Consider the following 16024-nt stretch of genomic DNA (forward strand, 5'->3'; position numbering starts at 1 on the left):
GACCTTGGATCTAAAAGTATCTTAATTGATTTGTCTAAACTAGGAATTGCATGGCTACACTAATGTTGCCACCTGAAGGTTGAACTCCAACATCCTGTTCTTCTGAAAACAGAGAGGAGTTATTAGTAATTTCTCTGTGTGTACTGATAGGGGGAGGGCCACTTTTGGTGAAAGTCCGTTTACACAGTACACTCCACTGTTTGGCTGGGTGTGAGACACATTTTGTCATGACAGACAGCGAGGCTCTGTCTTCTATTGATGCACGTTCTAAATATAAATGCACACAACTATTACCTGAAGCTTGTGATTCCAACAAGCCCAGCCTGGATATTTGCTGACAGGTGGAGTCAGAAGAACAAGAAGGACCTCCTCTTTGACAGCAAACAACCAGGCACACCTCCTGGATCTGTATCATTGACAGGACATGAACAGGGACCAGGATCAGTGTGAATCTGTCACTGTTAATCGATCAGACCAAATCATCAGAGAGCAAACGAAAGACATACAAATTAACATCTCCCTGCTGGAGTTCAAACGTCTTATTAGACAATCAGGATTATTTGAGTTTCAGCTTTGTGTTCAAACTCACAGCAACACGTATAGTCACAGTTAGTTTGTGAGCAGATGGTTAGACTTTATGCAGCGCAACAGCAAGCAGATAACCTGACTTACTCTTCCTGTTGTAAGCTTCAGTATGAGGCTGAAACTGGGCTTTCTTCTGCGGTCTGTGCTGGGCATATGGATATTTGTGGGTCTGAAGATTCTCTGGTCGGCTCGGTCCATCAAACCAAAGAAAGAAAACCCATTTGGAAAACAGGTGAGTTAACTTCTGCTTAAACAACAGTTTGGCAGTTTAACATATCTAAAAAACAACAGATCATAATGTGTTCTATAGTGACTCTAATATGTTTGGGCAGCAGGTGTGCTCATGATGACTGATGACAGGAAGCTTTCATTTACTGTTAACTAACTGGTAGCTTGTTGTCATGGAGATTTATTCTCTAGAAGCTTGTATGTTTGTATGAAGCAAACAGATGTACTTGAACCCGGGACCCCTTTGAAGAGCACAGTTCTCCTCAACCCTTTACTTTCTCTTGGTAATATCATAAAGAAACACTCATCACTTTCACTCATACTCAACCATGATAAATCAATTTTATGCAGATGATACTCAACACTATATCAATTAAACCTGATGACCTAATCAGTTATATATATATATATAGCCCCGAGGACATTCGGACCTGGATGAGCAGACATTTGTTGCTTCTTAACTCAGACAAGCCTGAAGTTATTGTGCCTGGCCCTAACGCCTCAGAGACACTTTTTGCTAGCATAGTACGGGTTGCTGACCGCGCTCTTAAAATTGTGGATTCTAAAACAGTACAAACAAAAATATGTATACAAGACACACTCTCTATTGACACAGTGAATAAATCACAAAATTGCTACTCTACAAACATTACAGACTTTAATTTACACGGCGATGTAGCCTCAAGGCTTAATTGCTCATTAAAGTTGTGTGTGTAGGAGAAGCACGTTCTTGCTTTGCAACACATTTAAACATTAGCACTACTAAATGCACACAATCAGCTTTCCTAAATCATGCTGTCTGAATCAACATAAATATGCATTTAGCTTTAGGTCTCTGTCCTGCCTTCAGGGCTGTGTTTACCAGTTTTTCTTTACTTTGACTTGTATGTTTTTAAAACAACAAGAATCTAAATGTGCCTTGAGGTCGCATTCAATTCTTCTTACTAATAAGTCACCTGTGGTTGTATTAAAACCATAGTGTCATACTAATACGTTAATTATGTTTTGACCATCAGTTTGATCTTACAGGAGGCTGTAGCCCTGTCCACAGTAGACCCTCCAGACCAGTTCAAAACTATTGTTTCCTGGCCTCTTGTAGAAGGTTTGGAGATTGACCTCAACTCCCTCAGACAGAAAAATGGTGAGACTCCATAAACATCCATAAACACACTGACTGCACACACACTCCACCTGTGAGAAGAAAAGACTAGAGCAGGTGTGAGGTGACCTGATAGATTATATGTTCTCATGCTTTGGTTCCGGGTTTTCCTCCATCAGGAACCAAAACCCCCCAGAAGGTGGAGAAGCAGCCCGACGAGAAGCAGGTGATCCAGCAGCAGTATGTGACGTTTAAACCCCACAGTCACGCATACACCAGCCCCGTCCTGAAGAACGGCATCCTGGGTAACTTTGAGCCTCAAGAACCAGAACCTCCAGGCGTCCCTAATGGTCCTGGAGAGGGGGCCAAACCCTTCATCCTGGGTCCAGAGTACAAAGACGCCGTGCAGGCCGCCGTTAAAGAGTTTGGCTTCAACATGGTGGCCAGTGACATGATATCTCTGGACAGAAGCATCAGCGACATTCGCCATGAGGAGTGAGTCACAGTGTTAACACTGTTAATAGATCAGTGTTTGTCTGAATAATCCTCGCTGGTGTCACTATCACATCGCAGCAAACATGATGAATGAAATCACGCAGTGTCAGCTACTTATAGATGAACAATCAAAGAAAGGAAGAGATTCAGTTAAAGACACAAAGATTAATACATCAATAATCTCTAGCAATAGTGGAGTTATCCTTCTGCAAACACAGTGTTTGACTGTATCCTGCTGCAAACACCCTTTACACACACACACACACACACACACACACACGGATGTGGGTGTGTCTGGTACACAGACTGATCAGTCTTCACCTTCAGCAGAAATGTGCTGATATCTTTGTCACTGGTATAAACTTAGAAACAAACTGAGCTAATCTTAGCTCATGGCTTCTCCTTATGGTGATCAGGTTAATCTGCACAACAGCATGACACAGACATACCTCTTAGGTTTAGCTAACATACTACCTGGTTCAGAGGAAACTGATTTATATACAAAACTGCAGGTCTTGCAGGACTGTGAGTTGTTTTCTTTCCTCACATGATAATTAACCTGACATGTGTTTTTCTAGTTCTTCTGTTTTTTCTGTGACGGCTGATGTTCTCAAGACGAAAGACCTAATTTATTTTTCTAAGGGACATAAAATCATGTTATTAAGATGTAGCATTGGTTGCTATACCTGAAATGTCACTTGATGCTGTATCACTTTTTCTGGTGTTTCTCACCTGTTCAGGTGTAAGTACTGGCACTATGACGACAGACTGCTGACCTCCAGTGTGGTGATCGTGTTTCATAATGAAGGCTGGTCTACACTGATGAGGACGGTCCACAGTGTGATCAAGAGGACTCCAAGGAAATACCTGGCTGAGATCGTCATGATCGACGACTTCAGCAACAAAGGTCAGACTTCTCTGCTGATAAATACCAAGTAGCATAACTGCTACCAAAGACGAATCATCCAGCAATATCTGATGAACTACTACAGTCTGACTGAACCAATAATACCTGACTAAACAAAAACATTTCTGGACTGAACAAGCAATATCTGACTGATATAATATGTGTTTGAGTGCAGCCCACCTGAAGGAGCGTCTGGAGGAATACATCAAACAGTGGAACGGTCTGGTGAAACTGTTCAGGAATGAGAAGAGAGAAGGACTGATCCAGGCCAGGAGCATCGGAGCCAATAAGGCCACTAAAGGAGAGGTACCCGATGATGTGACATCTTAGGTCTCAGTTCTGCCTGGGTTTAAAATACCAGCATGCAGCGTGCCATAGTGTTCAGTTTAGAAAGGAAACTTAACTTGATTTTACAATGCGTTTTCCTTTTTATAGATGATGATTTTTGGCTGCAATATGTTTGATTGAATCCTTCCTTTCACTCTTCCCAGTCTAGAATAATCAATAAGAGCCTAAGTTGTAAGCCCCTGCTCTGATGTATCTACGATATCAAGCATAATGCATGTCACTGTACTGATAACTGACATTTCTTGTAGCCAATGAAATGTGAGATGCCTGGATTTGCTGATTTAATCAAACACTTCTCAGATCTGTTTTGCTGAATCTGCCCTCCTTGTCATCCTCGCTGATAAAGTTGCAACAGGACTGGCAAAAAACAGCATCCATTGTGATGCAGCACTCTAACCAAGAGTAATGGTCACATCACTTCACATACATTTCCTCCTCTTTCCACTGACTGTTTGGGTGAATGGAAACTCACGCCATTTTGGCTGGCATGCATTTTCATCTACTGCAGAAAGGTCAGGTGCAGGCCATTTCGGTGCCTTTTGATTCAGATGCCAGCTGTTGATTCCAGACCTGGGGAGAGAATATCCTCTTTAGATGAGGGAGCGTTAGGCCATGTGTCCGACCGGCCATCAAGCTAAGGTTTTTTGGAGAATAAATGTTGGAGGGGCACTGCGACATACTGCTAGCAATGCGCTGCAACGTCTACCAAGATGCTGGAGTTGCAGTCAGATTGGTTGGCGGCAAGCCCAATATTCAATATTTTAATTATATTTGAAATGAACAAATGTTGTAATTAAACATCAAAAGCACAAATTTAGATTTAAAAAAAAATTATATATCCAAAAAAATTATTCTGCTTCTGATACTTTGGGGCACCGGCACACCCGTGGCTACACAATTGACTTGGGATGATTTAATAATGCACACACTAAGGAGGTTGATAAAAGTACAAGTTATTTTCAGAATTGCATTACAAATAATAAGCTAATATTTACCAAGATAGTCATGATGAGAAAACTGACAAACGTAATTATCCTTGTGTCATAAGCAGGTTCTCATAGTCAAATGAAACTCTTTCAATGAAGCGTCAAATATTCTACTACTCTCAGTTCCCTCTAAAACTGGATCAAAATATCTGAGAAGAAAACAAAACAAAAGAAATTTTAGAGTCATTGAAAGTTTAATGAAAGACCATCATTACACTGAACAAACTGGGTTTTTAGCCTCTACAGAACACGCATATCAGATGTTTGTATGTGTCTGTTTTCCAGGTGTTAATCTACCTGGATGCTCACTGTGAGGTTGGAATCAACTGGTATGCTCCTCTGGTCGCTCCTATATCAAAAGACAGGTAACACAGGTGTATGTGCGTGTGTGTACGTGCATGTGTGTGCAGATAGCCTCTGAAATTCTTGAGGGTTCATTAGTTTCACTTTCCCACCTGGACAGTCGGATTGGGTGAAGTATTAAGTATGGGGAACAACTTTAAGGCCAGTAAAAACAGACAGCTATCTGCTGTAACTAAGGCCATTTGGACAACACACAGATCCCTACAGGTTACTAAAGACAAGGTAAACCGTGGGCACACAGAAGTACACAATGCAAATCCTTTAGGCACTCAAAAGGTTGGTTAGATCAGTGATGGAAACTTAATAAAGTTAGAATGTAGTCAGGGTGTAGAGATCAAGTTGTCTCTAATAATTGCAGTGATAAATTTAGCATCTGTCTGTAAAAAAGATCCCATTAATTTCTTGTTTAATCTGTTTGTAGAGTCGATTGACGACAGAGAGGTTCAGTTCAAAGCGAGTTAAACACCTTGACAATCTTTGAACATAAGATAGCTCCAAAAATCCAGAAATCCCGCTTAGAGATATTGAGTATGATTGAGAAATACTTTTTGTTAATTTATGTTTTCTGCTCCAAGCTCTGAGCACACTCACAGAAAAGTTTATTGATGGTTATTTTCATCTTCTTTAGCACAAGAAAAACCAATCACCGGCTTTCTTCTTCAAACTAATATATAATGTGGAGCGGTGATGAATGCAATGTAAAAAAAACAGCCTACTGGTACTCACTCTTTAAAGAGCTTACAGCATGCCAACACTCATCCTTTATCTTCACTGCTGGCCTTACCCCGCCTCTGTCAGAACGGTGTGTACGGCGCCTTTGGTCGACATTATCCGTGGCACGACCTATAGTATCGAGACCCAAGGGGGAGGGGACAAGGACAACTTCGCTAGAGGTGCCTGGGAGTGGACCATGGGATGGAGGAGGATTCCTCTGACAGACAAAGAAAAGAAACGGAGAAAGACTCTCACTGAGCCATACAGGTACGCAAAACAAACGCCCCCTGACTGATGATCCAACCAGATCCAAACTAGGCTTAAATGTATCATGAAATATGTTGTTTAAAGCACCTAATAATCAACTCCCCATCTCCCGAATTGCTGCTTTCGTGTGTGTGTGTGTGTGAAATCCTGTCTGTGACACCAACTATGTGGTGTATATGAACACACTCAAAATAGCTGGGAAGGCAGGATGTGTCATAGATTAAATCTTTATTTAGAAACAAAAAAATGTGTTTTGTCTGCAAAGAAAAAGATTTAATCATCATGTTCATTTATACTTTATTGTCCCCAGGGAGAAGTTTGCATTATGCAGACATGTAGAGAAAACATTTCACATACAACAAAACAAAATAGGAACCATATACACACATTAAGTAAGGCATAAAATGCCTATATATATATATATATATATATATAATATCACAAGTTTTCTTTTCAAACAAACCTCATAATGCCATTCATTGCCTTGTTTGATAAGATTGCACTAAAACTGCTGCGCTGTCAAGATCTACGTACAAACTACTTTTAGAAAACGACACCCGGAACATTTTACTTTGTTCATCAAGACAACAGAGTTTACAGAAGAAGTAAAGGAGGATTTATCTTACTTGTCTCCATCTCTATTTCCCAACGTTTAGAAATTCTTCGCTGCTATATTGGCATTATAATGTAGAGTATAGTAAGTTATTTCTTTATGATTTACCAAGATGATCTGGTCTGTGTGGATTTACACGTGTGTATGAGATATTTGTTTATGTACCGTGTGTGTGTGTGTGTGTGTGTGTGTGTGTGTGTGTGTGTGTGTGTGTACCTCAGGTCTCCTGCCATGGCGGGGGGTCTGTTTGCTATCGAGAGAGACTTCTTCTTTGAGCTGGGTCTGTACGATCCTGGCCTGCAGATCTGGGGAGGAGAAAACTTTGAAATATCTTACAAGGTAAACAAAGAGTACTACCCTTTATAAACACCTATAGCACAGTCTCAGATTATTTTGTCACATACTGTACTTTAAACTTGTGTGTAGATCTGGCAGTGTGGCGGTCAGCTCCTCTTCGTGCCGTGCTCCCGGGTCGGTCATGTTTACAGAATGGAGGGATGGCAGGGGAACCCGCCGCCTGCAAACATTGGATCATCACCGACTCTGAAGGTAGAGCAGCTCTTGGGATTTTTACAATTCACTGTGTAATCTAGGCTACTGTTGTATTTGCAAAGTACAGAGGTCAAAGAGGACGCTATTTGAACGAGGATTGTGCTGTGATAGTCAAAGGTCTGATATGTGACAACAAACAGCTGAGATTCAAAAGAGTCTAATAGAGTGAGCGTTGCATCCTCCTCCTCCTGTTCTTTTCTCTCCTACCCTTGTTGCAACTTCTTCTGTGTTTAGACAGCATGACTGCTAGTCTGACTTGACATGCAGGTGTTTTCAGCTTATTCGTTTTTCAAGATTTCGTGCTTTAACTGGCTGGAGTCTTGCTGTCTTGTTGCCTGATCAAATAGTGAATTAACATGCAAACTCCAAGCAGTCATCGTTGCATGACAAAAAAAAAAAATCATTTCACTCAGTATTTATCAATAGTTTTTTCATAGTTTCTTTTTTATTTTATGTGGAAAAATAATAATAATTAGCGTGTGTGTGTGTGTGTGTGTGTGTGTGTGTGTGTGTGTGTGCGTGTGTGTGTGTATATATATTTGAACAGAACTATGTGCGTGTGGTGGAGGTGTGGTGGGATGAATATAGGGAATACTTTTATGCCAGTCGTCCTGAGACTCGGGGGCTGGCCTACGGAGACATCAGTGAATTGAAACGCTTCAGGTAACACTCAAATATGATACAGATTTATTCTGTGTACTCTGTACCCTTTAAAATCTCAGACAGTGTGAGAGCAGTTCAGATTTTAGAATCCGAATCTTGTCAGTGTTACATGGTTAGGTCCTTTTCACGATGGGGTTGAGCCAGCATGTTGTTCAGAACATGCTGAGAGCCCTGTCAGTTTTCCCAGTGCTGGAACGTGAGTACAGGCAGCCTGTTTATGTTTCTACCTGTAGAAGCCATTTTAACATTATATGAGTCTGCCTGACAAGTAGTGATTTAGTTTTCACTAGTGGAAATTACATTTGGACACATTGAAATCAACCAACATGTCAGCATGCATTTATGTACATCTACAGTTGCTATTACTGCTAATTATTTAATGTTAAAAGGGCTTGCCATAAGTAGGGTTGACGTAAGACTTGTGTAATTAATATAACTACATTTATTTAAACTCTAGACCACTGACTTTTGATTAGGAGTTACTGACTGTTTGTAACTGTCACGTTTGCTGTGTTTATGTTTCCTCTCATCAGGGAGGAGCATCACTGTAAAAACTTCAAGTGGTTTATGGAGGAGATCGCATACGACATCGCTTTAAAGTTTCCTCCACCTCATAAAAATGTGGAGTGGGGGGAGGTAAGAACACACAAACTTGTCCATAAGGTTGTCAACATCCTTGAAACTTAAGAAATGTTTGATAGCACGTGTTTTAAGACAATACAATCTCTGTTATTTTAATGATCGATTGGATCAAAAGCTATTGAAACTGAATTGAAATAAAACACACCTTTGTGGACATGCTCTGTGTTTGTGTTTTTTTTTTGACTGTGTAGATCCGGGGATTAGAGACCAGTTACTGTATCGACAGTATGGGTCGCAAAGTGGGAAATGTGGAGATCGGACCTTGCCACAGGATGGGTGGAAACCAGGTACTGACCCACATGGAGCTTCTGGTCTGGTTTGGACCAGTTTAACAAACAGCAGAGCAGCTTCAGTCTGTGTGACTGATGTTTAGATTAATACTACTGTCTGTAAAGAGAGCTTCTTACTCACTTCCTCCATATCACATTTACTTCAGTTTGTGTGCGTGTGTGTGTGTGTGTGTGTGTGTGTGTGTGTGTGTGTGTGTGTGTAGATGTTCCGTATCAATGAAGGTAACCAACTGATTCAGAATAACTACTGTTTGACTGGAGGGGCTAATGACACAGCTGTCATGATCACACCCTGTGATGGGAACAAGTACTCTGAGTGGCGCTACTACAAGGTATCACATGTACACACACACACACACACACACACACACGCACGCACGCACGCACGCACGCATGCACACATACTGGTCAGTACTGAATAATACCTCTTTCTGTGTTTTCAGGATATGAATCGGTTCAATCATGTGCCAACAGGTAAATATCTAATCTATTATTTTACACATACATTTATCACCTTCATCATTATTATTATTAAACAAAAAAAGCATTGTGAAGATGAAGCACACTGATATAGTGAAGTATTTAGGTCTCTTCAATTCAATCAAGCTTTATTTGTATAGCATCTTTAATACCAATCAAATGTTTTTCAAAGTGCTCTACTGCACCTGAAAACAAGAAGAAACACAAGATGGGGCAAAACAGGGTAGAAATAAACATGTAGAGAAATAGAAACTAATGCACACCAATAGGAAAAACAAACCAAAGAAACAAACACTGTCTCACATGTCAGTAAACTGAGTTGACAAGAAAGACAACAAACTGAGTGTAGTGCTGCAGTACCTCTGAACACCACAAGATGACCCTACAGGAAGAGCTGATGCTGTGGATCACATCACCATCATCCCATTCAACATTTAGCTCTGTGACTACAGTAATGTTGTCTCTGTGGTATTGTAGCTGTCAATAGTAATGTGTGTTTTTGTCCTTGTCTCAGGGAAGTGTCTTGACCGCTCTGACAAACTCCACACCATTTTCATCTCAGACTGTGACACCAATAAAACCAGTCAGAAGTGGGAGATGAACAACATCATGGTTTTGTGACAAACTGGGACTTATAAAAACAAACAAACTCATTCAGAGAACATCACTGTGAAAAAATCCGGAAATGCAATGAAAAGCATAATAAAGACTACAAACTTTGAACACTATAACAACTCTTTATGATACTGTATTTAACTTAAAGCAGAGATGTGTTTGTTTGTCTAAACAAGATGAAATAAAAGTATGAATGATGATCTTCATGTATTTCTTGATCATGAGCTGCGTAAAACAAGACTGCACAACAAGGTTGACATGTTGTTTCAAACTGAGGTTCTCAGAAGAGGGGAGAGAAAGAAAGTCCCTGTTACTACTCAGGTTCTCATTAGCTATACTAGCCTAGAAAAAGTGGACGGAAGGACCTGTGATTTAAAAGGCGAGATTGATTACACCTGATGTCAATCTGGCACTGGTTGCTCCTAGAGTTTTGGTGCAAAACAAATTACTAAAGTTAAAGAATATATGCCAACTTTATTCAACAATAATAATGTTTACCTACTTCTGATTAATAGACAATAGCACATAAAGGAGGGGTTTTAATAATAATGTAAATATGAAGGAAACAAAACAAAAGTACATAAACAATGTACAACTATGCAAACATTATATAATAAATCAAACTTATAAACCCACAAAGATGCAAACATGCATGTAAATCATTATTTTAACAAAAGGTTTCAGGGAAATGTTTCATTTTATTTACATCATACAGAGAGACTCGTGCTCTCTCCTCATTGGTTGACATCACGTCAGCTGATGACGCAAACCTGGATGAGTTGACGAAGAGTTGTGTGGGACGTTTCCGTGTTAATATAATATCATATAATAAGTTTAGTTAAATTTACTCAGAGAGAATAAGACGAAGAGAAGAATGACGCAGTTTATTACAGTCGTGTTTGTTTTGTTTATGTCGGTGCAGAATATCCTGTGCTGGGATCAAGGTTTGTCTTACTTTATCTTTTTAACATGTTTCCGGTTAGCGCTGGTTAGCATACTGAAGCTAACGTCACATCAACAAACGATTGGACTTAAATAACTTGAATGGTTGCTGATGTTATTCAAAACAGCACTGTTAAAGATATTATTAAAATAAACATTCACCTTCCAAGCCCGCACAGTTTGAGCAGATGTCGTTCATCTCGAAGTTTTTACTCACTTCGCTGAATTTATTAAAACTGCAACAACAAACACTCTGTAAATGTGAAAATAAATTAAAGACATGCTGCATCCACGTTTAGGATGTTTGGTTGATCCTGAAAACAAGGCTAATTTTAGATCAAAAAGATGGGGAAGGAGGCAGCTAAATGTTGGCAACGATAACACAACTGAAATAACAAAAAGAAAGTTTGTGATTTACATATAATCTGCATATCGACGAGAACTGACCCTGAACAACACAAAGGATGCAAAAACTATCAAAATATAATATTTTTAAAGAATTTTCTTTGTTCTTCTTTGAAAGTGTTTAAATGCCAGTCTTTCTTTCTGTTAGTTCAGGTGTGATTTCAATGCCAACATTTAGCTGTCACTGTTCCCTCTCTCCTCTGAGATCCACCATCACAAGCCAAACTCAAAACCGTGTGTGTCATTTCTCGTGTGGTTATGTTTGCTTTGTGTTGTGTATGATTTTATTGATTGGACTATTGCTTTATATTTACTATTGCTACCAATGACCTCTGAAACAATAATTCTTGGTGAATTAACGAAATTGATGTACAAGTATTTTACATAATTATTTTGTTGAGATATTGAGATTTATTTTGGAACTGAAAGAGTGTTTGACATTTCCTATTTTTTGTCTTTCTTTGCAACATTATTTTAGTTTAGAGGCCGAGGGCATTATCAAGAACAAGACAGGCAACAAGGCCCGACTATGAGACAGATTACATTAAGGCCATGCTGATGACTGCTCAGTTCTTGTGGCAGATCGTTATTCTCATGCTTTATACTACATGCAGGACATTTCTGTTTTTATTCACATCCTGATTCGTGATGTTAACTCTAAAACCTTCTCTTTTACTCTGGGCCCACTGGCATGCATTCAGCAGATTTGGTTGTGCGCTGCACTATGGTGAGCGCCTTTAGAGGGGTCTGTGGTGGTTTCTGGGAGATCGGCAAGCCGTCCTCTCTGTCTCTGAAGGGATGTTGTAGTATATTTCTGGTCACATATGGAAGAGGGTCGTCCTTCTCTTCTTTGGACTATCTGGCTGTTTTGCGGGAGTTTAAAGAATGTGGAGGAGTGAACGTGTGGTTGGTCAGAAGGAAATGAAGTTCCTCTTCTTCTCTTTCTCATCCTCCTCTCCGTCTGTTGGAGGCTCAGCTCATCAGCATCCACACTACATTAGTAAAATAAAAAACGAATCAACACTTGTTAATAGTAATAATGCAAAGCTTTAGTTGTTTTATGATTGATAACTGAATAAATGCAACACTTTGAAAGTCTTCACCCTCCCCACCTGCAGGTGGCGTACTGCTGAGGGACGTCCAGGTGCTGACTCTGTATAAAGACCGTTACACAGCGGCGCGGCGCTCCAGTCCCATCCCTCAGCTAAAGTGTGTGGGAGGCTCTGCAGGATGTCACGCCTTCATCCCCGACGTGGTCCAGTGTCAGAACAAAGGCTGGGACGGAGTGGATGTCCAGGTGAGCGGGGGGGCGGATAATTGATTAATTTTTACATCCACACACTAAAAACAACGTATAGTTTAGTTACTGGGACGTAAAACATCCACACCATTCATTAAAACTTGATTTAACTGTGAACAATCAGGCATCCAATATCAGCTTAGAAGACGCATGAAGTGAAATCAGTCATATCTAACATCTTATCTGACAAGACGCGTGTTTATACTGCGGTAGAACAAATGAATACACAAGTGTCTTTATTTTTTATTCACATACGTGCTGTGTGATGTTCACCTAACATCCAACATGTTTTAAAATGAAAAGTTTGTGCAGCACAAACATTAAAAGGTGTTTTCTTGGACCTGGAGCATGAACTCATCACTAGAATGAGTCAAATAGGCCTTTATCATCTTCTTCATGAGCATGGATGAAGACATGTTGGTCCTTTCATCTCTTTTATAGAAATTCTTTGAATCACCCTGAATGTCAGTGAATTTTTAATATATTAAAAACGCTGCTGAAGTTGATGGAATACATTTCCCATAATCCTCCACAAGTTGTTCCTGCCTGAAGAAAGGTCTCCTCAGCTGATGATCTTTTCAGGAATATGAGGATGTTGTTTAGTGGGCGCAGTTTGTACTTATACTCATTACTGCTCGCCTTGGTTTTCTAGTGATGTTTCCCTCTGTTGTGTTTGTGTTGTGCAAACGTCCTTATACGTATCTGACTTTTATAAACGCACAAACAGAGGAGTGTAACTCTCTCATGTGTCCCCCTCCCTCAGTGGGAGTGCAAGACAGACATGGATGCTGCGTTCAGGTTCGGTCGGCTGGAGGTGAGCTGTGAGGGCTTCAGTCATCCTGATGATGCGTTCATCCTGCCGGGGTCGTGTGGTCTTGAGTTCACCGTGGAGCTGACAGCGGAGGGACGCAGGACATCGGGAAGGTCATCAGGGGGGTTCAAGGGCTTTGAAGGTAAGAGGAGAGGGAGCAAGGCATTTACGATTAATAAAGCTTCATCATCATCACACCGGCATAACTTCTATCCTGTGTGTGTCTCAGATCTGGGGGGCTTTGCCTCAAGTTTCTTCAGTGGTTTCCAAGGAAACAAACATCAACAAAATCATCAACATCATCAGGGGGGTCAGAGTTCAGGCGGGGAGGACTCTTCGGGTCTGTTGGTTCCAGCTGTGCTACTCGTGTTGGCCTTCATCGTCTACAAGCTCTTTCTCAGCGGGAACACAGCCCAGGCGGAACAGCAGGGAGGTTACCATGACAACCAGCAAGGCTTCAACGCAGGGCCCCCTCCTCCTGGATTCAAACCTGACTTCACAGGTACAGAGTCTGTGTAATCAGGTTGATATTTTCATACTTTTCGAGACCATGTTTGTAATAATAATCATAATTAATAATTGATAGCGTCACAAAGTATCGAGGCTGTAAGAGAACTGCATCTCTTACTAAAGTCAGCTGTAGGAAAAGAGAGAATCCAACAAAAATTGCAGACAAACAGCGAGACATTGTCTAACTTGTACAAGGAAACAACGTATGGAAACATTGTTAATGTTCACGGTACACAGTGTGCAGACATGGGCCTGTAATATTTGATCATTAAAACAATGAGCTGATATCTGGTGCTTGGGACGTCTATTTGTGTTGCTGTGGCATCAAACCGGTATCACTAACATTTTAAATTCTGGTATCATGACGAACTTAATGAGCATGTGTTCACACTGAATCCTGACTCCTCTCTCTCTTCGTGATCAGGCGCTCCCGGGGGGAACCCGTCCTATGGTTTCCATAGTGACTACACTCAGGGACCACATTACCCAGGAGGCCGAGCAGCCCCGGCAGGCACAGGAGGAGGAGTAGGTGGAGGAGGCTTCTGGAGCGGGATGGGAACGGGGGGGCTGCTGGGATATCTGTTTGGTAATCAGAGGTCAGTGAGGAGATAAACCAGCGTTTGTTTCATTTGTTTGGCTCAGAAGAATAAAATGATTGATAAATACTTAATAAACAACAGGATTTTTTCATATTTACTTTCTGTAGCGTGTGAGAGTCAATAAACAGTCACAAAGAGTCAGGCACTATCTGTTGGCTCTTGATTTTACCCATTGTGAATATTACAGTGTTATCAAATTGGGACATTTTTTCTGTCTCTCTGTTCTGCAGAAATCGGCCCAACAACTACAACTACCCGACCTACAACCACACTAGAGCGCCTCCTGCTGGACCCCCCTCCTCCTCTGGGACTCGCACTGCTTCAGGTAAACGCACGCACAAACTAATGCTGCAATGAACGACTACTACGACGATCAGTGATCGATTCCTGAAATGATTGATCAGCTTGAGTTTTGAGCAAATACTGACAGGCTCTTATTTCGCGATCAGATTTTAAATTCTACATTATTCCTAAAATATTTTGTTATAAATCTTAATTCAAGCCTTATTTGTGTCTTGGCCTGAAAAACAACTAGCTTAAGTTGGATGCATTTTGCAGGAACCTGCAGCTTGGCTACTATAGTAACATGGTAAGAGTTAGCTTCACTGTTGTATCTGTTAGGAGTGAACCAATGAAAAACGAGAAAAGAAGGAAAGAGAGAGGTGAAGTGTTCAGGTGAAGGACTGAAAACAGAAGTGGGGAAAAATCCGAGCTTGACAGATGAAAGTCAACGATGATTTTTAAAAGAGAGACGTCTGACACGATGTGCTCCCATGATGAGCAGGATCTACTTTCAAAGTGTCACAGGTAATCCGTTAGTTACAAGAGTAGAGCGGTTTATTTAGCTGAGTGTGTGTGTGTGGTAGAGAACGGGAGTCTGAGAGTGTGTGTGATGTTGTCTTTCCCGGAGTCACACTCCTTAGAGACAGTAAGGATAGGTGTCCTGAAAACGTAAACGATGTTACGTCTGTGCTCAGCATGAAGCATAAAGGAATAACCATGAACAACTGACTACCAATTTCGTCAGTTGTTTTAGTTGTGAACATAAAGTTGCATCACTTTAAAAACTAAAATAAAAGTAGCAACAACAAAAGTAGTTCTGACTTTAACTTGTCTATCTCAGGAATGAAACCAACTAACGATGAAATCACAAAAACAATCATTTTCTTCACCAAATAAAATATCCACTGTCTAGTTTTTACAGGTGATCATCAAACAGAGACGAGGTCCATCTGACTCACACTCATTGTGTTGTTTGTCTGTCAGGGTTTGGTGGCACGAAAAGGAGATAGAAGAGCAGGAGAAGAAGCTGATGATGGAGACTGAACACAGATATTTTTTAGTATTTTTTTGTTTTCAGGTAAACATTTTGAAGATTGTTTCTCTTATTCTCTGACATTTCCCTTTATCTGTGATCGTTTGCTTTAGGCTTGTCAGGTCGATGCAGACCTGCCACTCTCAGACTTTTACTAGAAACATCATGGATGGACTCTGAATGTAAAACCACTTTTTTAAAAACTTATAGAGATGTAGAGGATGTTGTTTGTTTGTGTCATATTTTATAAATAAATTATAAAATGAAACTGTTAACATTTCCTTTTGTTCTCTAA

At 40.5% G+C, this 16024-nt stretch overlaps 2 protein-coding genes across 2 annotated transcripts; both read left to right on the forward strand.

The window, feature by feature from the left end:
* The first annotated feature begins 678 nt into the window (after positions 1-678).
* Positions 679-10047, forward strand: LOC306819839 (N-acetylgalactosaminyltransferase 7-like). Its single transcript, XM_079337419.1, has 15 exons — positions 679-817; positions 1843-1954; positions 2092-2407; positions 3148-3314; positions 3490-3620; positions 4934-5013; positions 5810-5992; positions 6827-6944; positions 7032-7154; positions 7705-7820; positions 8354-8456; positions 8654-8749; positions 8956-9084; positions 9196-9226; positions 9747-10047. Exons 1-15 carry the CDS (start codon positions 695-697, stop codon positions 9851-9853), a joined length of 1935 nt encoding a protein of 644 aa, XP_079193545.1. The 5' UTR covers positions 679-694; the 3' UTR covers positions 9854-10047.
* A 540-nt stretch (positions 10048-10587) lies between these two features.
* On the forward strand, positions 10588-16004 carry saraf (store-operated calcium entry-associated regulatory factor). The gene is made up of 7 exons (XM_079337714.1): positions 10588-10791; positions 12313-12491; positions 13258-13447; positions 13535-13807; positions 14240-14411; positions 14645-14739; positions 15681-16004. Exons 1-7 carry the CDS (start codon positions 10722-10724, stop codon positions 15704-15706), a joined length of 1005 nt encoding a protein of 334 aa, XP_079193840.1. The 5' UTR covers positions 10588-10721; the 3' UTR covers positions 15707-16004.
* The last annotated feature ends 20 nt before the right edge of the window (positions 16005-16024 follow it).

This window comes from Symphodus melops (genome assembly GCF_947650265.1).
Source record: "Symphodus melops genome assembly, chromosome: 2".
Taxonomy (NCBI): Eukaryota; Metazoa; Chordata; class Actinopteri; order Labriformes; family Labridae; genus Symphodus; species Symphodus melops.

Excerpts from the sequence above, each read along its gene's own strand:
- LOC306819839 (XM_079337419.1), top strand. The coding sequence starts at position 695 with ATGAGGCTGAAACTGGGCTTTCTTCTGCGGTCTGTGCTGGGCATATGG. Across the intron at positions 5,014-5,809 it reads GCTCCTATATCAAAAGACAG|AACGGTGTGTACGGCGCCTT; the intron begins GTAACACAGGTG and ends CGCCTCTGTCAG. Across the intron at positions 5,993-6,826 it reads ACTCTCACTGAGCCATACAG|GTCTCCTGCCATGGCGGGGG; the intron begins GTACGCAAAACA and ends TGTGTACCTCAG.
- saraf (XM_079337714.1), top strand. The coding sequence starts at position 10,722 with ATGACGCAGTTTATTACAGTCGTGTTTGTTTTGTTTATGTCGGTGCAG. Across the intron at positions 10,792-12,312 it reads TATCCTGTGCTGGGATCAAG|GTGGCGTACTGCTGAGGGAC; the intron begins GTTTGTCTTACT and ends CCCCACCTGCAG. Across the intron at positions 13,808-14,239 it reads ATTCAAACCTGACTTCACAG|GCGCTCCCGGGGGGAACCCG; the intron begins GTACAGAGTCTG and ends CTTCGTGATCAG.